Source organism: Lepisma saccharinum, chromosome 3, assembly GCF_977018435.1.
Source record: "Lepisma saccharinum chromosome 3, izLepSacc3.1, whole genome shotgun sequence".
Taxonomy (NCBI): Eukaryota; Metazoa; Arthropoda; class Insecta; order Zygentoma; family Lepismatidae; genus Lepisma; species Lepisma saccharinum.
The window spans coordinates 31482996-31508207 of record NC_139231.1 but is presented as its reverse complement, the minus strand read 5'-3'; the positions used below and the strand labels follow the sequence as shown (position 1 = coordinate 31508207).

General features: G+C 34.8%; 2 protein-coding genes across 6 annotated transcripts in view; one reads left to right on the top strand and one right to left on the bottom strand.

Annotated features, from left to right (window-relative positions):
* ash1 (histone-lysine N-methyltransferase ash1) overlaps nucleotides 1–9768 on the bottom strand; it is a 154208-nt gene extending 144440 nt beyond the window's left edge. For 2 of the 5 annotated variants that reach the window (XM_083118395.1, XM_083118396.1), the window contains exons 1-4: nucleotides 9586–9767; nucleotides 5697–5775; nucleotides 1738–1895; nucleotides 622–783 (exon numbers count right to left, since the gene is read on the bottom strand). In XM_083118395.1, coding sequence (XP_082974521.1) covers nucleotides 622–783; nucleotides 1738–1863 — 288 coding nt within the window. In that variant the 5' untranslated portion in view covers nucleotides 1864–1895; nucleotides 5697–5775; nucleotides 9586–9767. Of the gene's footprint in view, nucleotides 1–621; nucleotides 784–1737; nucleotides 1896–5696; nucleotides 5776–9286; nucleotides 9520–9585 lie in introns of those variants that run through there. The other 3 variants (XM_083118392.1, XM_083118393.1, XM_083118394.1) reach the window with 3 other exon arrangements.
* Nucleotides 9769–9955: 187 nt separating this feature from the next.
* Cp190 (centrosome-associated zinc finger protein CP190) overlaps nucleotides 9956–25212 on the top strand; it is a 67997-nt gene continuing 52740 nt past the window's right edge. Inside the window, exon 1 of the mRNA XM_083118399.1 lies at nucleotides 9956–10488. The gene's annotated coding sequence lies outside the window, so the exon portion shown is untranslated. The remainder of the gene's footprint in view (nucleotides 10489–25212) is intronic.

Genomic DNA, 25212 nt, shown 5'->3' with positions numbered 1-25212 from the left:
AAACTACATTCCCCACAAAAAATTAATGTAAATTTTGCATACTTTCCATATTTAAGCCTGCGAAATTACTGTAAAGAATTTTGCAAACTCTGCATGATACCAGGGCTGTAGAAAGATATTGTTCAGCACCGGTATCTGCTTACACTATTAATTAATTTATTGAAAAGTGAGTGAACATTTTAGGCTCAACTAGGAATTGAACAAAGATCTTTGATATTTTGTGCCAATGTTCATGTTGCACCACTGAGGCAAATCCATTCCAGATATTGAACATAAAGTTGCCTGTGGCTACTTCTACACATGGGATGACAAGTAGTGTCTTCTCCCTACAATTGAAAGAACTATTTCACCATGACTTAAAGGCACATCACGGAATACTATTAACTTACTGAAAAGTTGCATACTTGGATTGGACATTATAAACTTCCACAGAGATCTAAGATGTGGAAATTGTTTGGGGCCAGAGGTTTGCTTGGTAACTTAGTGATGGAGCATTAGCACAAAATGCCAAGAACCCAGGTTTGAATACTGGTTGAGTCACAATTTTTACGTAACGTGTCAGTACAATATGAATAGATAAATATTGCTTATAAATTCTTAGCACTACATTTGCTTTCCTACCTTTATAGCTTCCATATCAACTGTCGAAGGAAGATCTTCCGGTTCTGAATCTTCAGCTGGCCTGTGTATCACAGCGCTCCATGCTGGGAGAGCAGAACTTGTCAGCAGAGAATGAGTTGCAACGGGAGACGTTCTGTCTCCTTCTCCACTAGGATGAGCATACTAGAAAAGCAACATCTTAACATTAACAATATGCAAAATCACATTATACAAATAACAATATATATTTTTAAGCCAAATAAAAAGTAAATACTATTTAAAAAATGTAATACAGAAACATACTAAAACATGTGGCACAACAGAGGCCTCTGAGAACTAAGGTTGGTGTTTCATTGGGTGATGCTTGGTCACCACATCATCATATCACCACCGTTATCTGGTTTCATACTCTGGGATCAGCTTTTTGTTTCAAAATTGCAAAAATGCCCTCAAGATACTGTCAAAATTTTGGAGATTCCATCATGAACAGATCCTGCAAGCAGTCACACCAATGTTATGGTGTAACTAACACCTACATTCAAAGCTACAATAAACAGACACATGCTGAATTCTGAAGTTGCAAAGTAGTCTTGGAATTTGTGAAAAAAAAGCTAATTTGCTAAAAAGCATGATTCATATAATACTGTTGCTAATGCACAGAAAATATGTACACAATTTTGTACTTCAGCCAATGCTATCAATGCTATCTTGAAAAAACAAAAAGAAGTTTTGTATTGAAAAGTTAGCAACCACACGTCAAAGAATCTCCAAACTTGTAAGTAGTTATTTTTTCATAGTTTTTGGTGTCTAAATAGTGAAAAAATGTGGTGCATATTCAGCAAAATCTGATAATTGTGACAATGAGACGAATAAACTCAACAAGTCAGCCAACTTAGAGGATGTCCAAAATGTCCTGCATCATGGGGACAGTATCTGCAGAAATTGGACAGTGTTATGCTTTTAAATCTCAATAAGTAGTCAATGAAGCTATCTTTGTAGGTGTTGAAACAGAGATTCTGTTTCCAGATGTATCATTCACTTAAATCAAGTCATATTGAGATCCTATAATTTTCATATGATGCAGAACTGCTTGGATATCCTGTAAGCAACATCCTACTAGTATCAAACACAAATTACCTTTTTAACATCAGCATTATTAATCCTTCTTTGAGAAACTTCATCACTTCCCACATATTGAATGCTAGCAGAAAAACCTTGTACAGCCTTTTCCTGATGTGGCATAATGTACAGCTGTAAATCCATACAGCTCTTACGAGGTCATGATAGAATGGTGCCTGGAATTATAAAGTGTGAACAAACACTAATTTAATTACAATTTATCATTAAACTAACATTTTAAAAGTACAACTGGGTTTTTATTATTAAAAATTATTATCTAGCATCGAACATAACTACAGCTAATGAAGACACACTTTTCCACTAAACACAAAACTAATATCTTTATAAACACAGGACAGGGTTTTCACTTTTTTGTACTACAAAAATTAAGATCAATGCATTGCAAAGTGACATGTTTAGCGATAAAAATGGAGCACAGAACGAAACATGGCTCTCAATCAAGAGTAATAAAAGTTTTCATCACTTATGGAAAGTGTACGTTCAGAAAACTAGAATTATAGAATGTTATCAAAATGAAGCGTTGTCATGCATCTCCCAATATGCAATAATGAATACAAAAACAATTTGAAATTGCAGTTATGAACAGAAAACACTGACTTTACAGACAATTTTTTTAAAATGGCAATTTACAGATTAGGATGAAAAAAATGGGCCTTTTCCATCTCTGAATAAATTTAATACAAAATGATGCAATATGAAACGAAAAATAAAATTACGAATGATCCAGTTTGGCACGAAACAGGTATATTGCAATGATGAGAATGACCAGTGAACTGACAGAAGATAAAGGAACAGACACCATGAAACATCAAGATTATGATTTGAGACAAGGAATTGGTAGCATTCTACACTCAATACTCTGTTGTTAAAATTCTAATTTTGAATACTAAATTAAAGTTTTTTTTATAACCTCCTCATTTTGAGACATTAATTGATCAATTCCAAATGATATGGGCATTTGTTAATCTTAGCAATTCCATATTTCTTTAAACAGCTTGTGATTTAGTACAAAATTATTTAATTTTATTTTTAAGTATATGAAGCATTAAAGTAAATTTCTAAACACATGTTTTTTTGAACAGTGGAACACATTGCAGTCAACTGGATACATGCATTTGTTAAGAAGCAAAACAAATGCAATTTTATATTGGTTTGTTAACATATCAGTTATTGATATTGGTAAATTTATATTGGCACTTTATATGTCTCAGAAAAAAAATCTCAGCAGTCAATATTAATGTACATGAATTGTAGCTTCTTTGTAAAATGATGAATTCCAGAATTTTGCACTCAAATAAATCCACATTGAATCAGTCACCAATAAACAGATATTGTAATATTGGCCAAAACCATAGTTTTCAAGCAGCAAAGTCTGATTTGGTACAACTTCATATGACAATCTTTATCAGACATTCCATTCCTTTGATGAAACCAAAGAAAAAATGCAAAAATTAGTTGCAATGACAAGTAAGTGCATTCTGAAACCTATCGCTTGTTATTTTTGGAGCATCTCATGCAAAATATAAGAGCTATTACCCTGACGACAGAAAAATGCACTGGATAGGGACAATGATATTGTGCATAACTAAACTACACTAAACTCCATGGTATACAACAGCACTCTAAGGGACAAGGCCTACCAGAGTGACTGTTTCATTGGGTTGAACATGGCCAGCACATTGAGTCCCATCATCGCTGTTTTTCTTGCTTTCAAATTCTGACGGTGCATGATCCTTCATCTCATTTTCAAGATATATTGTTTTTTCCACACTTGTGTAGTTTAAGCGGCTATGTTTAATGGTGGTAATGTTGTCACCTTGTAATCAAGGGGTGCTGTGTTAGAAATCAGCCTATCTGAGCATAATTATTTGGTCAATTAATTTGGCTTCTTTTGTAATGTATTTTAGCTATGTATTTCAACCTCTATAGCTTGGTGTTGATAAAAAAAACGCACAAAAGTCAGCATTTAAGTTGCCACGTCAATGTGCAATTTCTAAAAGTTCTGAGGCTTTGTTATAAGAGGCATGGAAGTATAGTGCATGACAGTCTATCCACTAAACTATTCACTGCTGTATGTAAATGAAGACAGTGACCTGGACACATGGGAAAATATCAATGACACTTTTAGTTAACATGAATGTGTGCGGTACTTCACTTACCACCTATATACGTAGAAAGTCTACTCATATGTCTGATTGATTTGTTATATTTTGCTTCTATATCACATTTGGCTAATTGTCAACATGAGGATAAAAATAATAGATAAAATTAGTGAAATGACAATCCCAAGCACACACAGACAAGACACAAGTCCCAGAGGATTACACTGGCAGTGAGGCCAGATGTCACAGAATTGTTTGTGTTTTTTTAACAAGAATGTTGACAGCACGTGATGTAAACAGTTTTTAACGACAGTTTTCTTAACAGTTCTGTAATTTAGTTAGTTAATGTTGTAGTACTGTATTCATGCATTTCACCATAACATCCAATATACCATTTTGTTTCAAATATTTGCTAAACATTGAACATAAATCTGAAAGGGGGAACCAAGTTTCGCAAAACTATAATATTCAATACAGTTTTAATTGAGCCTTATAGTACCTTTTTCCAACAGGCAATGGTCAATGCTATAGCTCTTCTGTCAATGATTTTCACTGTATAATATAAACCTTTCAACTGTATATAAAGTTGTCTACAATCTACTTTAGGTTATAGGCAAAAAATGGTTTCATATCCATGATTCTAATGAACTCTTGTTAAAGCAATTTTTTACATGTTCATGTGAAAGTTTGGAAAATTGCCTGAAGATGTGGTTTTATAATGTATAAAATGTTTAAATGCACATGTTACAACTTCAGTTATTAAATTTCCGGCAATGAAATTAAGGTCTGAAGAACAGTGCATGACTGTGACAAAAGAAGCATGTTCTTGTGCTTGTAGAAACAGAAGTTATAAAACAAGCAATACAATAATATACTCAATTCATATGAACAGCATTAAAATACACCTAATTTTTGAATCATATTTACTGGGAGGAAAGGTTGAAAGTTACTATACAAATACTAAGAAAAAACAGAGAATTGAAAAGTGGGGAGTTATAGAATGGATATCCTAGAGAGGAAGGAGGCATATAGAATTATGTACAGGCAACAGTGCATAGAATGCCTGATTAGATGTTAAGGAGCACTGTTTACTATTGACAACAGCCTGCAATTTAAAAATAGGTAGAAGTATAATCACCATAAACGTAATTCATAGTACCGCTGAGCCAATACTGATTTATTTACTTAGCCATGACAATACCTACATGACGTAAAAAAATATGTTGTGGGGAAATACTAATTATTTTATTTAATGATTATCTCATGTGAAAATATGAATATTTTAAAGCAGATGTTTGGTACATTGATATGGCATAGATCCAATGGAAAGCTTACATAATTATAAATACTCTGAACTGTTATGAATTGTTCCAATTTTCAAGTATTTATATAGATGGGAATTGGAAAGTGTATTAGTGCTGGTATTGGTATGGCTATGGGAACTGGAAGGTGTATTAGTGCTCGTACTGGTATGGCTCTGTCCTAATTCACAGTTTTGCTTAAGTGTTATCTCTTGGTAGATAAAAAACATGAATATGCATTTCAAATTGCACTACTGTGCACTGACCAAGGGTTACTAAAAAACACCTTGAAGCTAAAAAAAATTACTACAATGATCACGAAAATTCCTAACAGCAATTGCCTGTTTAACAAGGTGGTGTAAAATTAACCACTAGTTTAATTAGTATTTAACCATGACAATACCAATGTGATGTGAACCTAACATGTATCATGTGAGGCATTTTAAATGTTTACATACTTATGGGCTTAATTCAGAGGGAACAAAAATAGTACACCGTATAAATAAAGATTCGGACTACTATAATCTACAAAAATATTTATCTCGTCACTCACCTTTTCCTTGTACATTACTTCGGGCTGTACCTCCAATATTGGGAAGCTTGTCTAGCATGAACCACATGAACGCTGGATCCTGTGGAAATGAAGAAATCCATAAGGTACATGACATTTAGTTTCAAGTGCTTTAAGGAATGAAGCATATAAAGCTCATAGGAAAATGAATGCACTTAACGTCATATCTGATCTGTTGCATATTTATGTAATAATGAGATGTTTCCAAATTTTAAACCCTCAACCAATGTATATCAATGTTTTTCTTAACAGTTCACACGGCCACTGTGAGACATTACAAAAATACAGTACATGTCACTATAACGTAGTTTTTATTCTTGTGGCAACATTTGTTCCTGGTGTTGTGGAACTTTTTCAAGCTTACACTATCAAGATTACCACACACACAATCTTACTAGTCACTCAACACTGCACAAGTGTGTTGGAGTGTGTGTATGTCTTGGTAGTGTAAGCTTGTAAAAGTGCTATGAAACCAGGCCAAAACATCACGCCACAAGAATAAAACCCACTAAAATAGTAACACTTTCTGTATTGTTTCATAATACTCAATCAGTGAAACAACCAAAATCATAATACAGAAATTACCAATTTATTACCAGACATATGAGAAAAATGTTTTTAAAATCAACATAAAAAACATGCCCAAGTTATTACAAAATGTCCCATTCAAAGTATATACATAAATATGCCACGTTCTTTACTTCTATATGAGCAATAATGTAATTATTTGGCTCAATATTTAGCATTTGATGAAGAAACTACTAACTTTTAAAATTAATAGTACTACTCTTATTAGTATCTATTGAAGTTCAAACTAAATGAAAGAGTTGGATGGAATGTAGCATTTCACCCTATGCCTTGGACATTTTCACTTCTATTCAAATTACAATTTAACATGTTCAAATTTAGATCATAATTATGATTTGGCAAACACAGATATACTACATAGAATTTTAAGTAGAGCTGAGCCAATACCACTTTGAACCGATACCGATACTTCAAAATTGCAATTTAATTAACACCTTCCGGTCTGACGGTTTTCACACGTCTTTTAACTGTGGACGGATGTTTAGGGCATTTTTTTTTTAAAAAAATACAGAATAATACACTATTCATATCATCACAATGTATTATATATCAAATGAAAGCTTAGATTCTGTTCTAATAGATAATTCAATTAGATGTTACATTTTTATAATTTACACATTTGCAATATTTATTGAAAAGTTATTTTTTGTATTTTTGAAAAATCAGCATACACACTGCACGTTATCAAAAAATACAACGAAATAACGGTAAGCCTTTACCCAAACAGCATAACATGCTCTCTGGTGGTGAAAAATGGAAGGTAAAATTAAACGCAACGGAAATACAGCGATCGTATCCTAGCCGATTGGTGACCGGACAGGGTGTTTTACTCACATCCAATTCCTGACTAGAAAGTGTTAAAATATGTTCAAAATAATTGATGAATATTGGTGTGTAAATTATATGCATCAATTTACCAATAAATTTACAATACAATATTCAAGAATTACACCAGAATATTAAAAATAGATGGTATGTAATAAAAAATGCATTTTTCTTTCATAATATGTGCAGAATAAAAAGGAAGTGAATTTTGGATAATTTCCAAGATAATGAAACTCTGTGAAAATGTTGCACGACAATTTGGTGGACCCCGTGAAACTACTGGCGGGTATCGGTAGATAAATTTCAAATGCTACTTTCCGATACCAATACCAACTAGGACTCAAATCCAGGCTTATGGCATACCATGCCATTTCTCTATCAATTGAGCAACTAGTACTTGCTTCTTCTAACATTTTTAAGGGTATACTGAACACTAAAAAAGATCTGTAATGTCTGGAGCAGTTTATAGAATGTATATTACAGCAGCACAACATATAACCCAATACATACCAAAGTAGTCCTCTCCATGTACGACATAACTAAAAATATATGCAAAACAATGCACCTAATTCCATTCCCAATTCAGTATTTTAATTTTCGTATATGTAATTTGATGTTAAGAACATACAAAAAAATTCATGAGGGGGTTTAGTGTGTACCACCAAAAAAGGAAAAATAGTGCTGTATTATATTGTCAGCAATGTCATATAATTGTTGTTAACTTATCCTCACATGAGTGCAAGTTAAGGGAATTCATATTTGATACATTAGTGCTGTATTCACAAAACTGCCTGAATCAAGTTATTCAATTTAGGAATAATGCAAATGCACATCATATTAACTTTATGTAACAAGTATTCCTGTCAGTTATGGTAAGACATGCCAGTATAAATGATCCAAACAACACAAAATTCACTTTTTCAATCCTCTTACATTAGTAACAAAATGGTTTATGAATAGGTGCATGATAAATGATATCCTGTTGAACATTATATTGGTCTTATTTCCATTTCGGTAAATATGCAGCATCCCCCGAACGGATTTCTTCATTTTTACAGAAGAAACTACTTACTTTAATAAATTTCTCTGACATTGTGGAAGTTCATCGTTTAAGCTTTCTGACCCGGAATACCTTTTTCTTTAGTAAGAAATGTTTCCAACACGCAGATGCAAATTGCTGCAATTTCCTTGCTATTTGCCTGCATTCGATGACATAACCCCATGTCAGTGTTTCCAAACATGCTTTTTAATTCGTGAAATTGAAAACTGTGTTTGCCTAACCTAACCTTATCGTGCATGGTTCGTGGAGCTAATCATGCAAGAATCGTGGAACCATGTAAAAAAAATTCAGTCATTAAGGTTTGAAATACTGCTTGCGCACTGCAAATTGACAAAAACAAGCACGACGATCCATGACGAGTGCACACCATATTGTCTGTTGCACAAGCGGAACAAGGAAAACAAATACTGACTCGTAATGTGAAAAGTTGACACTATTTTATGGAAAAAGGCATAACTTCACCTTAAGGAATCTTCCTCAACGCAGAATACGTAAGTATCAATGCTAAAATGAACGAAAGAAACGAGTGAGGTGTTCGGGCGATACTGCATAATTACCTCCATTTCAACTGATTTGGATAACTTGACAACATGCAAACGACAATTTCAATTTGTCAAACCCAACCTTTAAAATTTTATTCAGGAATTTAACACAATTTCATTATAAGAATATTATGTTTACAATGGATGATTCCAATAGAAAATACTTGTTGCATTTATTGCTGGTTTAAAATAAATAAAGAAAATATAAACAGAAAATTTTACCAAAATAAGTACTATATAATTACTATGCGATTAATATACATAAACCTGCGATTTGTAAAAGGTATGCAAATAGCGTGCGTGTGTTTAATGGTGATTTACATCGGTTACATTTTAAATGAAACGCAGAAGTACTGTCTAACGCATTGTTAACTAAGTAATTCAAGGCATTTGCATATGTTAAAAACATGAATCAATAAACAGGACTCTTTTCACAAGGGCAATGACCATAATGACACCTAACAAATATCACGCGTTACAAGAACCGAATTACGAACGGTAAGATCAAAACAAACCTTTGCATAATTCTTACATATTACTACAACGTACCAAATTACCTCCAAAACATTCGCTCATCCCTCCAATTCCCCTCTACAACCTGTAGTTGTATCTCCTGAATATGCTCATTCAGAACCAATAATGACGAAAAATATTACTCAATTTTCCATTTTCATACATGATAGTACATGTTGAAACCTACAAAATATGGCACGTAGAAAAATTTGTTAGTTTCTTAACACCAATGGAGCACCCTTCTAGCTAACGTGTTTGCACCAACGCTAATAGGGAACTCTGAAAACTTCCGGTTCTTGCTTCCTTTATGTATATACAGAACTGCTAAAAACACCATTCTCACCTGGAAAAGTCAGCTTACGGAACGAAGTTTCTATATGTAAGAATTATCCACGAATCCAGATATACGCAACTGTAAAATTCCTTTCAATGTATCAATGTTTACCTCAAAATAGCATCATCTTCTCCATAAACATAAGCTTCTTCCCTAAACACAAAATGGCGGTTTACTGGTTGTGGTTTGAAGGTACACAAACCAAATCGTTTACAGAAGTTTGAAAAAGTTTAACTAGAATGGTGTTTCTATTTACGATTATACAAATATACACTACGTTTATTTCAATTATTTACAATGTATCATGTCCATGAGTTTTGAACAATTTTATGTTACAACATATATTTTGATATCGGTTTCCACATCCCTTCAAACTTGTTAGCACTTGCTTTTTCTAATATTTTCGGACGGTATACTAAAAAGATCTGTAATATTTGGAGTTGTTAGTGACGTGTGTATTACGACAGTATAAACATTAGAATAATTGTAAATTGTCTTGGAATGTTTCTGTGAAGATTATAGCACAAAAGGAAATTTGTGTCTGCACAATTAAAAAGCGGTTTAATAGATACCCATCAATCCAATGGATTGAACAAATGAAGACAGAAAACATGGGGTTAAAAGGAAGAAGGTGTAAATGAAAGTGTGTTACGGACTTTCTGAAGCTTATTTTGTGAACTTCTTCAGTTGTATGTGTTATGTTTGTATTGATGCTAGAACGTTTTCATACTGTTTTATTATTACTCCACAAAAAATATTTTAGTGATACATGACTGTGTGTAAATATTGTGAAAATCGGGACAAACAACTGAGAATTGAACTGATCTCGTTTACTGTTAGAGTATGTCCTACTAGCTTCCTGACAGTATCTGGTGTAAGGAACAATCGTAGTTTATGAAGTAAGCTGTTGAGGTAAGTTAATTCTTTTTTTGTGTGTGTATTTCAAGTACACAGTTCGTATATAAGCATTCGTTAGAATAATGAAAAACTTTCGTACCATTGGAGTTAGGCAATAATGAAGATTCTGTTCTTGCATGTTAATTTTGAAAAAAATAAATTGCTATTCGAACACATCCATCTATACATTACAAGCATATAGTGTCTAGTTTCTTCTTGTATTTATTTTGTTAATTTTTTGTATAGGTATGACCATTATCCTCACGGTTGATACATAATAGCTTCACCCTAGTCGAAATGAATTTGAAGAAATGTTTTATAACTTGTTGGTAAAATAATTGGGATTCTGTTGGGTTTCGTGGTTTAGATTTTATAACTACCAAAGAAATAAATTAGTTCTACAGTTATGTATGACAGGATCGAGCTTGTATTTGTACTTATGCCAAAGTCTTAAGTAAGTAAAATAAAAAAATGACACATGAAATGAAGGGCTCGGATATAAAACATGGTAAGTTAAATTTTGATAATTTTTTAGTTACAAAGTAAAATGTGCCATCCTTCAATTTTTGAGTGAAATTGCCATGTCATGCAATTTGCATTGGACTCAGTGAAGCTTTCTTAAATTGTTAAGCACAAGGCGAAAACACTTTATCTACAGTATAGCTTCTAATAACCTTTTTTCTTAATGAACTCAGAAATTACCAAAATATTACTTACCATGTTTTACACCCGATCCCTTCAAATAGGCTATGACATTTTTTCACAACTCCTTTCGTAGTGTCAAGCATATATTAAAACTGCTAGAATCTTTGACCATTACATTACTTGTTAAAGAAGTCAAATTCGTGACATGTACTTTGGTTTTGTATTTTTGTATAGCTACCAATAATACCATTGGACGTTGGTATAATTTATGGCTCTGCTCGTTCATTTGATAGACCCAGAATAATGTCAAGAAATAATGTAACTTAAAATTCCTAGAAATTAAATATTCACGAAGTGTATTCTAAAAAAAAAATAAAAAAAAAAGAGTTGAAATTAATTCAAGATGGATTTGATATAATTGCTAAAATGAATATGGGTGTATCAGCATACTGAAGAACTTTGTGTCCTTCAACTAATAAGGGACATATTCATCTTCTGTGCAACTACATCCCACCTTGAGCTTTGTAGCCTTCTTCAATTGTCCAGCTTCTGTAGTACTTCTACTGCTTCTATCATTATGGTGGGGTTTGTCATAGATCCCTTAACAATAATGAAAGTGAATGTGGGTCAAAAAATTAAATATGGAAATGTTGTGACTATCAAGAACAACGTAGAAAATAATTCTAAAAGCTAAAATTACTATGTCTTTGCAGGATGCAGTAACTGGTGTGCACCTCAACTGCAAGTCACATGCACCACCTTTCACTGATAATAACAGTATGCCATAGAGGCATAGCTGTATTGTATGAAAAGTAAAATAATATAGTCTATTGCAAATTAGAAGTAACTTTTTCTCCATCAATCACAAAGGAGCAATGTTATTGGGTCTCTTTCATGATCTATAGGTAATTCACTATTCGATGACCTGAAAAATCAGTCACAATATAGAAATACCACTGATATCACATTCACAAAATACATATTCATGTATACACAACAGATTTAGTAAAGTAGGACCTCACATGCAACCACATTTTCATCACACACTAGTCACACGGTAAACTACAATACTCTGTAAGGGACATTAGTGATTGCCGGTATTTTGTTTGATTTTCTTGCTTGAAAAATGTGTACTATCTATCTCCATGTTAACCTGTCCTTGCTGACAGGGGAGTTGTGGAAAGGATAATGATAGGAATCCTTTCCAGAACTCACCTGGTCGATAGCCCAAGAGAATCTTTTCAACCTCACTTTAACAATGACACATAAACAGTTTGGTTATATCCATATTTAATGTACTCAATTTAATCATTATCATGAGGGCATCAGAACCATAATCAAATGTAACTAATTCTTGTTAGCAACTTCCCAAAAATTATCTCAAATCAGTGAATTATATAAGTTACAGATTGACATGCAGGATTAAACTCTGATTATTAAGTCATCTATAATTTATGTAGAACTTCCAAGTTACAAATACAGTTCAGAGCAACTAAATTACACAAATTCCTTTAACAATATCAATGAATTGAAGTTCAAACTGCTGAAATTTGTCAAATAACTTATTGATCCAGTGCATTTCATTATCAGACTTATCAATCTAACCTCTCCCCTCATCAACATATCTGGCCTTTCATTGTTGGGTACTAGTTTACTATCCTTCGGACAGATTTCTTCATTTCTACAGAAGAAACTACTTACCGTAATAAGTTCCTGTAGTATTGTCTAACATCTGGAAGGTGTTTTGTGTGATGTGGGAATGTTTCATAGCGGAAATTCAACCACTGACGCATAGCCCCACGAACCATTTCCGGTAAGGTTAGGTTAGGTAGGGTCACAATAGGTTACAATAGTTAAAAATTGGTTTTGAAAAAATATGCGGAGCCCCACACACCATTCTTGCATAGCCCCACGAACCATTTGCGGAAACATACGTTCTTCAGTTACAAAAACACTTTTTTTATAAAAAAAATTGATCAAAAAAACGTGAATACATGTTAAAAAATTATCCGCGAAGCAGATAGGTAAGTAGAAATGTCAAAAATTGACGAAACTCAGAAGTTATAGGTGTCCGAAGGATAGTAAACATTTACCCATTGTTGAATGCAGTCTCTCCATTAATAAAATGTGAGACCTTAATTACAGTACTACTCTTCATCACAAAGAAGAGTGCATCCGATTCATATACGGGTTTCTCTCTCCCATCCAGGAAGAGCACCAGATCTTACCATGACATCCTACCAGACTCCTAGGCCATCTTAGTGGAAATTGAAATCTAAAGCCACCATGATTCTCAAATTCAACCCACAGATGTACTCCAAACTACACCAAAAGTTGTAAAATATTGCCAACTTCGCATCTTTCAGTGTGCCATCTCATCTCGAATGGCATCTAAATCAGTTTCATGTTTGAGGCGACTAGCATTATAAACCTGAGAAAATGGTCTGCAAAATTTCCCTTTTCTAAGAAAAAACTTCCTTGATTTTCAGTGATGTGGGGGTTTACTCTTGATGCATGACAAGTTCTCAAAAGCTTCGGAGTTGCAACCCTATGTAATGGAAGAGGGATGCCAATGCATGCTTGGAGGTAGCCGCTCACAATTTTTTTTTTGTGAGAAGTGAGCCCTTGGAAGGCCTACCGACCAAAGCCTGAAAAGCCTCCCTGCTTTCTCTTCTCCAGGTTTACTCTATTCTAAACTAAGTCCTTTATCAAGCATCACGTTGTACAGATGGATGTAAGCAAATGCTCTACCTCAGATCCACTGCCCATAGTGACAGCGACACCAGTGCCACAGTGCTAATTTGAATTGCCAGTAGCTAATTGTATAGCAAACATTGATACAGCATTGCTGTAATCTGTGTAAACAAAGTTGTAGGTTATAACTGTGTCAGATGTTGTTTATATAACAAATTTTCAAGTTTTGATATATTTCATATCAACATCATTACACAGGTCTACAATTTTTTCAACCATAAGATACACTATGTTCCTTGCCTGTGTAGATGCATGGTTTACATCATATTTCATGGTGAATCTGTTGAAATTGCCCTTGTCATATAAATTTCCCAGAAGACAAAATGCGAAGTTCAGAATTCTAGTGCCACATTTGAACAAAATCCTCAAAGTTTGTCTTATTGTTATATCAAGCTAGCCCATCTTGTTTTTCTGATACTGAATTTATTATTATTTTCAAGCGTATTTGTAGTAGTCTTTGCATGGTACTTCACAGATGTCAATCCATCTTTAATATACTTATAATGTATAATTACTCTTACGTATAATATATAATGTATAAATAGCAAGACAGTAACCACCTAGGAGCATAATAATGCTAAGTGCACAGAGTCTGGCATGCTCAACCTACTCACATAAGCATGTAGGATCACAATTGAAAAATTCTACACAAGAAACAATGTAAGCAACAGCAAACCTGTTCAGTACGTACTTATAGACATTACAAGTTGATTCAAGTAAAAATGCATGTGTATCATGATGATGCACTATTAGATCCGTGGCCAATTTGGCCATAAATACTGGGAGTATTTTACAGTGGTGACTGAAATAATACGAGGGTAAGTCAATATATAAGTCCCGAAATGGAATAGAAAGAAAAGTTGAAATAATTTGGTTTATTTTTCAATGTAATCTCCATGAACATTTAGGCACTTGTCCCAGTTTTTCACGAGTCCCTCAAAGCCAGCAGCGTAGAAGGTTTGTGGTTGGTGTTGGAGCCAGCTGGCAACCTCCTCCATATCCCGGAACCCGTGACCACCCAGGTGATTCTTCAGTGGGCCAAAGAGATGAAAGTCGCATGGTGCCAAATCAGACTGTAGGCTGGATGTTCCAGTTGTTCCCAACCTAGGGACCATATGTGAGCCACTGTCGTATTGGCTCTGTGTGGATATTTCATTTTGCAACTTATATATTGACTTCCCCTCGTACATTTTGCAGCTAAAAATGTTTAAAGAATCAACACTCCAAAACATAACAACAGACCTGACCAGGGTCGGTCAGGTAATTCAGTTTTGTATTTTATGCAACTTACTTGCAGTAGACAACACATTTTTTTCTTCTCTTTAGAATAGAACCTCCCTGGTGGTGTACTGGTAGAGCTGTCGCCTTATAATTAGACCTCGGATTTTTAGGTTCCTAAAATAGGCTCTAAAAACTCTAAAATAAGTTCTAAAAATCCTAAAATAGGTCCTAAAAATCTTAAGTTAGGCTCGAAAAATGCTGAAGTAGGTTCAAAAGAACTTAAAATGGTGATTAAGAGGCCATATCATGGGCAGCGGAAAAACAGACCTTCATTCAGAAAACTTTTACTCGAAAACTATTTGAGGCATTTGAATGAGCTTTGTGGTGAATTGATCAGAAAGGATGAATCTTAACAGTGATTATCGAAATTTTTTTATCACTTCCATATTTTAATAGATATTAGCTGTCAAATATCTCAGTTTTTGTATCGGCGTATGGAGCCCGATTCTAAGTTACTGTAAAAATTAAACCTTGCAAGGCTTTCTTGCACCCTTCCTGAGTAAACTGATTTTTTTGTTTTTCAAATTGAGAGGCCCATTGTGACAATACGCCATTGCAAACATTGATATGCATTTTCAAACACCTTTGAGAATGGCTTTATTCGAGCCGTGGCGAGGCTGGCCATCGGCTGGCGAGGTTATTTTCAAATCCTACAAGTTCAGCCGTCTGCCGATAGATGACTCTGACCAGGTTTTACTACTGTGGGCGTGGCTTGGAAAACTTCTTCTTCTACCCTTGGCATTGTCTTTTCCCTTGGGGGCAGCTTTTGACCGTGCTCCGACCATTTCGGAAAATCCAAAGTTGATTTCCTTCACCCGGCTGTTTTTTCATTGTGTTTCATTTGTCTTATTTCTATTTTCCAAAATAATAAATACATTAATACAGAGACTGTCCCAATTGAATCTTACATAAATTATAGCAAAATTAAATTTGTTTTAAGTCAATTACATGCTCAAATAGGGTAATCGGGACTGGGGCTACAGGATAAAGTGGGATCCAGACCACTGTGTAGTTCTACCGGGGATCGAACGTGAGACCCCTTGAATACAAGTCCAGATAATTACTACTAATTCCATGGAAACTCAAGGACTTATTTGGGGAGGGGTCCGGAGCCCTCCCCAAGAAAGACTTACCAAGTGAAAAAATTAAATAATGAAAATATATTTGTGTACCATTTATTACATAATCGATGGTTATAATTTCCTATGAACTTATTGATTGATTTGTTGTTTCTAAGTCCACTTTTTGCACAGAAAGGCTAATCGGGACTGGACTTACAGCTTAAAGTGAGATTCGAACAACTACTTGCATCCACCGGGTATACAACCCGGGATTCCTTGATTACAAGGCAACGACGATACCACTGCGCCATCGAGGAGGCCCACTCTTTGAACTTATTGGAAGAAAGATTGGAATTAGGGGGCTTAGAAGGACAGTACCAATTACCAAAGATTTATGATTGCACGCTACTATTTATAACAATATACATAAAATATTAATCAGGAACTTTACTTTTCGCTAACCGGATCTAACATTTTCTTTTATTCAATAAATATTCAATTCTTCATCAATTTGAAATGAATTTCTTTGCCACGGCACTTGTTTTTATGCAAATTATGCCGATCTTAACTACAGGTAAGCTAGATAATCAATACGTGCTGTTATTCGATCTTTTTACCTATTTATGTGATAATAATATAATTTTAACTTAAACATCATATTATTATTTTTCCTGACACACTTGGTTCGGTGTATTTCTAGATACATGCCTTGGGAGGCCCTACAGAAATTACAGCGAGAGGAAGTCAGACAGTCAGTCTGGTCCTCTTTCAAACTGTAAATCTTGTTCTTGTCCCGGGTTATGTAAACGCTCTCTCGTTTTCGTCTCGATCTCTGAATATAATTTCAATTATAGTCACATTAACTTCAACGCATTTTAAAAATACAATTTGTGTCTATACAAAGAACACGCTTGGGAAATACATTCACATTTAGAGAACACCGATATATTTCATAAAGAGGTAAGACAACTATGCTGAAGGTAGATATTTAAATTTTAAAAATAATTCACTGCACATTCAATTATACTATATATAATGTTATGTTATAATAATGGAACCTACATCTTGCAATTTTTTTAATTCTAGTTTCATTAATATTTTACTTTGGATATTATGTGAATACATTAATCGTGATGGAGGGAGAAAACACACCGGAACGACAAGTGACCGGCGACACGTGTCGCTTGAGAATTTCGCCAATCGAGCGTAGGCATGTGCGGCCTGCCATGTAGCTACGGTGTGAAACGTTGCTGCTGATTGGCTCGTTCCCAAGCGACATATGTTGCGTGTCGCTTCGGTGTGAGTTCTCCCTAAGAGGGCGAGTGACAATGAATTCAATTACATCTTCATAGCTTGTTCATGACTGAAATAAGCTTCTCGTGTCGCATGTCGCTCGGACTGGGACTTTCTCTCAATATCGTGTATCATGTCGACTCTGTTTGTTGTTCGTTCATGTTTTGCTTTAAACTGAATAGGCTCTTGTTGCTTGATGTGAATGTTCCGTGTCGCTTGGGAACGAGCCAGTGAACAGCAACGTTTCTCAATGTAGCTGCAGACCGAAGTAACAAGGGACACATACGTCTAGAGAACAATCCAGTCAACAGCTACGTTTCACACAGCTGTAGAATAACATGTCACACAAGCCTTCGTTCAATTGGTGAAATCTTCAAGCGACACGGATATTTCACGCCGTCTGAAGCAAAATATTCACTGTGCATGCGCGAACAACAGGCCAGGGCGACACGATGGACGGTATGGAAAAGAACTCAGTCCTAGGGACACACAAGCAACAGACAACACAAGCTGAATGGTTGATTGCATTTATTACTGAGAGCCAGTTACCAAGAGACACTTGTCGCGTGTTGCTTCGATAACAAATATCCCTAAAAGTAAGCAGCTTTTGATTTTATATTTTTTTTCTTTCTTTCTCTTTCAATATTTTAATTATTTCACATTCATTTTTTTTGTAAACATGGTCAAGTGGAAGAAAAGGCTCCACAGCCTTAACTTCGCCATGTAAAAGAAGACGAAATAAATAAATATAAATACATTGTTTGAAAAGTAATAATAATTCAAAGGAATTTTAATGGTACACCTCTATGGTATGGCTAAATGATCGGGCAAGAAATTTTATGTTAATTGCGCAGTTCTTCCACATTTATGGTAAACACCAACAAATACTGCTGTTTCACTACATCTAACACGGATGATCTTTCTTCTTCCTCGCCGTTACCTCATTTCTGCAGGTTTCATTTTTTTCATTAGTATTTCATACTCTGGGTCTCGACTACTTTAAACATACCTGAACGTTATTTATCTACTTCATTATTTACAGATTATCATAATCGAAATTACAATCATAAAGATGAATCGTAAGTGTCAACTGTGAACCTGTGCGCCGTCATTTCACATAATCAGGCGAATTCCGTTCTACGAGGTTCACGAGTTGAAACCAGCCCCATAGATCAGTCGCTGGGCAGGATTGTCGTTTGGTGCGTCCCTTTCTCCCGCACTACTAAGAACCGACATTTTATGCGTGTCTTTCGATACTTTCTTCTTATGCAATGGTTTATGATATTTACATATTACAAATTGTGAAATGATGAAACAATTAAAACTCATTAAATAAAACAACAATAATATACTAGACCTTGGTGGCGTCCCTTCATCATCATCATCGCGATTAGCCAAAGTTGGCTAAAAAATGATGCTAAATAACAGAAATTGAATAAAATATATAAATAATAGTTGTTAAATTTGAAGATCAGTAAAGCTGGCGAATGGCAAAACTGTCATAAAACTAACAACAATAACAGCGGCGCAGCGTAGCGACCATTTTATTTTCGGAAATGGTTTGCGTTCCTAGAAACTCCTCTATCCCTCTCCAGTAGTCGGGGTATCAACCCATCTCATGGTAGGTGTAAAGAAAATCCACCCGCTGTTTATAAGTTAGACTGTAAATATTTATTTCCCACCAGAATACTTCCGATCGGCAGGAAATTTGAACACCAGACCTTGAATATAGTAGTTATTGTTTTTAATATACGAAGATAAAAAGATACTGGTTCGTCTAGAGAACAATCTAATCAATGTTCGTCTAATATTACTAAGGTAGCCAAGCTAGGACTTAGGGCAGTGCAGGCAATCCTCAACATTATATTCTTGGTATCCTGAGATCCAGGCCAACCCGATTAAACAAACACTTTAACTACCCCTACTTACGAGGAATTTATACTCAAGCTCTCAGCCTCGAACCCCTGTCCTTTAGTAATTTCAACATTCTGAAAATACACAGTTTCATTTCATGCAATGTACCATGAGAAAGGCATTCCTTTAAATTAACAGTTCCTGTCACGTTTCACACAGCTGTAGGATAACATGTCACACAAACCTGCGTTCAATCAAGCGACATGGATATTTCACGCCGTCTAAAGCAAAATATTCACTGTGCATGCGCGAACAACAGACAAGGGCGATAAGATGGATGGTATGAAAAATAACTCAGTCCTAGGGACACACAAGCAACAGACAACACAAGCTGAATGGTTGATTGCGTTTATTACTGAGAGCCAGTTACCAAGAGACACGTGTCGCTTGTCGCGTGTTGCTTCGATATCAAATATCCCTAAAAGTAAGCAGCTTTTGAAGCACAGTATGAATAGTTAGTAGGTAAAAAGCAGTGACAAAACATATGATTGATTGATTGATAGATGGATAGATAGATAGAAAAAATTGCCTATAAATCCGCACCCTAATCATAACTTATTAAACATATCAAAACATATTTTTCATTCATCAATGTTTTACGCTTACAATAACCTCTAATTATTACTAAATCAATTTTTGTATTTTCCATCTAATATCTTATTATATTTAGCTCTTGCCAGTAGGCACTTTATCATCTTATGTATATATATATATATATATATATATATATATATATATATATATATATATATATATATATTTTGGCCTCCATCTCATCAGACTTATCATTCATTAATTTCCTCAATTATCTCATCCAACTCGTTTGTATTTCCACCCTTCTACATAGGAGTTGTAGCTTTCCTGGCGACGTCAATCGACGTTAGCTTCCATCGTATACATTGCTCTCATCTTCAGGGATGAGATGATGTTGCTATGTATGTGCTCAAAACGTTGGAAGATAACGCCTATTTAATCTGGCTGGTACACCTGTTCGAATCCTTCTACATGCTAAATTGAAACAACAATCTTTCGTAATCATTAAACAGGATGGAATAAATAGCGGGGAGGCTTTTGTAATATTAATAATTTGAATTACATCCCCATTAAAAATTGAGCATCCTCGATGGCGCAGTGGTAGCGTCGTCGCCTTGTAATCAAGGGATCCCGGGTTCCATGCCTGGCCCAGTCCCGATTAGCCTTACTGTGCATAAAGTGGACTTAAAACACCAAATCAATAAATCATTAAGAATTAATTTTAAAATTTTATAATGAATTTCGGGTTAAAGATTCAATATACTAACCTCCATTATTAATTCAATGCCGAGAATTATAAAAATTTGGGGGTGGTGGGTGGGGGTTGTGTTTATATACACGAACACTCGGGAGCCAATATAAGTTTACAACCTACAAATCGGGTTTTCTCTACCGATTCAATATCTCCAATGTTGTTTGTGTTGCACCTGATTCAAAATCGGTCATAATTTATTTCGGAAATTATTTTTGGGAGGATAAAGACAGTCGATAGGAGAGGTTGACTGCCGTTCGATTCCCGGAGGAGAGGGTGAGGAAAGTGGATTCTCCCACTGCATGGGCTGCATCTACGTACAAGGGACTGTACTATATAACTACGTGGGAGCATAGAGACGATTTGTATCGCGTCTATAAATAAGCGAGACTGTGAATATGCAAAGAGCCACCACCACCCACCCACCAATACACCATCAAAACACATTGCATAATGCAGGTGGGTGGCTTTACCAATTTCTTTCAAATACAAGTAGTTAATTATAGTAACAAAACATCTTTTTATACATAATTGGATTTTTCAAAATTACAATAAAATAACAAAGCAACCAATTTTGTTGTAATTCTATAAAGAATAAGTTAACATAGGCCAGAATCGGTAATCTTCCCGTTCGGACAAATGTCGCAGTTGAAGTAGGGGTCTAGACAGGTAAAAAAACTGCTTACTGACACGTAATCTGACTTAAATTTGGCATAAAGCAGTCTATTTTCTAGTTTGAAGACCTTGTGACATTTGTCGAGCCGGGATGAAGTTCTTCATAACTAATGGGATAAAGAAAAAGGAAAATTTAATTCGTAACAGTACTAACGGACAAATTACGCCATTCGCAGGATGTAATTAATAAACACAATAACTCTAATTACATGATTATTAAAAAGCAAACATTTCTTTGTAAATAATAATGTAAAATGCCTGTTTTTGACCAATCTCTCCCCTGTTGTAGGTTTGTTATCCATGAAATATCAATCTGGATTTTTTTGTTTCACAGGTACCAGTCATAGAGTAATCTTTACGCTGTAAATATCAAGTTTTTTAGCTCCCCGATCGGAGACATCTGGGCTCAAAATTTTGAAAAAGAGAATCAAGAAACGATCAAAGAGCTATAACAGTAATTCAGCCGAAATACTCTGATATTACATAACTTCCCTAATAAAAATATCCTAAACTTTGAATTTTGGTCAAAATCAATATGTTGAAAAAATACGCGAAACATACAATGTAGCTTGAAATGTACTGAAAACAATGTTTTTTACCCAAGCTATCATTTTTCTTAGATGAGTTATCATAATTACCGCAACTGTCTACAAATGCCGAAAATCATAAGTCAAACAGGGCCGCAATTTTTAAACGAAGTCATATAAAGGAAAATACTACCCTTGCATAGGGGTTACAACAACAAAAATATAGGCTATATAAATAGAAAAAGTTGACCATTTTCTCAATTAATATCTTTTTGGACCACATGGTATTAAATGGCCATATTTTGCTTTATACCTAATATTAATTAAAATATACAAGTTTGATTAAATTAACGCATATATTGCGTATCAGTGAAAGTTTTATAAAAATAGATCAAATACATTCACAGAGTCGGTTTTATGCAAGGATAATGTTGGAAAATTTTCCGCTTGAAATCATTCACACTGAGAATCGAAACCTGGGTTTACTACGTGGCAGTCCGATGTCATATTTTATCTGCTTTTCTCATATATCAGTATTTACTCAGTTCCATATTTTTTAACATTCACATTCAGAACATAAACATCCATGTCTTACTCGTGATTCGAACCCGGGACCCCTGCTGTCGTAGCGCGCTGTGCTAACTACCTCGCCCCTGAGGTCAAATAGTAGAATACTGGGAATCCTTATTCGGTGAAGAGAAGCTCTCACAATTATGTACGTTACAAGCCACATATTGTTGCTGCAGGACTCTATATTATCGTCTGGACTTTTGACACGAAATGGTAAGATCAGCTTTTGGCAATGAAGATGCCAATCGACCCGAACAGCAAAACCTAGGACATGTCTGAGGAAAGAATTGACAAGGGTTTTACGACCTGTCAATCACTAACTGCCCGCGTACCGGAGGAGGCGTGTTCTTGAGGGCCTCGCGAAGCGCTCCTGGACAAAACATCTGGTGGTGTAAACCCTGTGCGCGCTCTATCGGCAGAAGAAAGGCGAATTCGGAAAAGGCCTTTCCATGATATACAGTCTTAAGTATAGTTACCGGCAATGAAAATGGGACACGTATATCCTGAAATATGCACTATCTTGCATAATGTTATGTGTATTGCCTAACTCTACAATAATGACAGAACTTACTATTGGAAATTTGCTATTAAAATCCACCCTTCCCCGTATAGTTAGGCAACAATCTTTTTTCATGTTGTACACAGTCAAACTCCACAATTTTGTCTGTTAGGATCATATTGTATGCTGAAAATAATCTTTCAACAAAAGCATAATCAGTGGTGCAAACTTCAATGTTGAAATGTTAGCAAGGCGTGAATGCCACAAAGCACCGAAGTGTGTGAAAGTGAGCAAGACCACACAGATCAGACCATTTTGGACTGTACAGGTAACAGTGGCACCAGATATTTGAGCTTTGAAAAATCACCATGTACTTGGAAGAAGGGAAATCAACAGAGAGTACGTTTCGAACACGTTCGTCATTGAATTTTTTTGTGACAAAACAAAGCAAATGCCTGAGAGACATAAATATCCTGAAAAACCTTTAAAAATATATAAACAGCTAAAAAAAAAAAGGGCTTGATTTAGGTGCATAAACCTAAAATAGTTTTTTTTAGGCACTATAAAACTTCATCAGTTGTTGCATTTTTTAATGAAACACTGGCATAACTTATTATTTCTTACATACCTGTAAATGAAAAAAATAGGTTAAAAACCTAAAATCCGAGGTCTACTTAGAAACCAGGGGTGCTGGCTGAGGCACATAGAGGTTGGTTCAGATCCCACTTTAAACTAGGTCCAGTCCCAATTAGCCTTACAGTGCATAAAGTGGACTTAAAACACCAACTCATTCAATCAAACAAACCTATTTAGAAGATGACTATACAGTAGTGATAAGATCTAAAATGAAGGGTATGATTTCTACATTTAATTTAATCAAAGGATGAATTATGTATACTTTACTTTGAGGCACTTGCACCGTAAGTGAAACATAATATGAGCATACATCACTGTTTTTCAGGATACTGTTGTAATTTGAGCCAAAAATTTATTTACTAGATGTCTAGCTTTAATGGTGATGCTGGGAATTGGCAAGTTATTATTATATTTACTATTATTGATATCAATATTAGGAATGGAAGCCTCCCCAATGTGTTTATTGGCCTCTGCTTTTGTACTATGGCATTGTTAAACCCAAAGGTATAGGTAGTGTTCCATTAGTACATATAGTGGACAGGTTCAATTCAATCAACACCACCCTTATTAATTTCCTTCAGATCCATTCTATGTGTTGGTCTTCCAACAGGTTTCTTGACAAGGTTTGACAACATGGTTCATGCACATGTTTCTATCCTCTCCAAAGCATGCTGTATGACCTCCACTCTGAAGTCTTCATTATTTAGATATTGTCCAAGAATGAATATAGATTGTGCAGTTCTTAACTGAATTCATAGAAATGCATGTTTTTTTTATTTATATATATTTTTTTAACACAACAAAGATTGCCAGAGAAGTGTGTGGTTACTACTTGACAATAAGAATCATGAAAATATGGCAGTCTTCCATATTAGTCAATTCCCTGCAGTGCTCAGAATTAGTGTGTCACTAGTTTCAAAACAATGCCATCATATAACATCACCTTTTTTGTAGCTATGTAATATCATCATGCTCATAAATGTGTAAAATGTTTCACATTACCTTGTACAAAATTAGATTTTGGGTACTTGTTGTGTCTAAAAATTACTAGAACGAGTAGCTTCATGAATTTTTTTAATTGCCAGTCAGTCAGGTGTATGACATACAGAATGAACATTTGCAAAATATCTTGTCAGTAAGAAATTGAATGTATAGTAGCACATGTATATTTCATTATTAACTAACAAGAAAGGGGAGGAAGAGAGGAAAACTGAGATTTTTTTTGTATCTAACGAGCTCAAACGTTCATTGCTACTAGTACCGTGGTTATGCACTGTTTATGGATTTTGCTAAGAAAATACCAAATGTTTCTAATTTCTGCCATTTTAGTACTTTTGTTCACTTTCTTCTGATTCTGTTGTTGTAATGATTATACCTAAATGGCAAAATGGCAAGTGAAATACCAGGGTGAGTCAAAAGTTCATTCAATTTTCACATGGACATTGAGACTGGCGTGACATCGGTCTTATTCGGCACACTTATATGTGTGCCACAACCACTGCTTACCACCCTCAGAATATTGTAGAAAGATCCACTTTTCATCACCTGTAACAATTTTACACCAAAACCTGTTGTCCCATGGATTTTGAAGCAATTGTT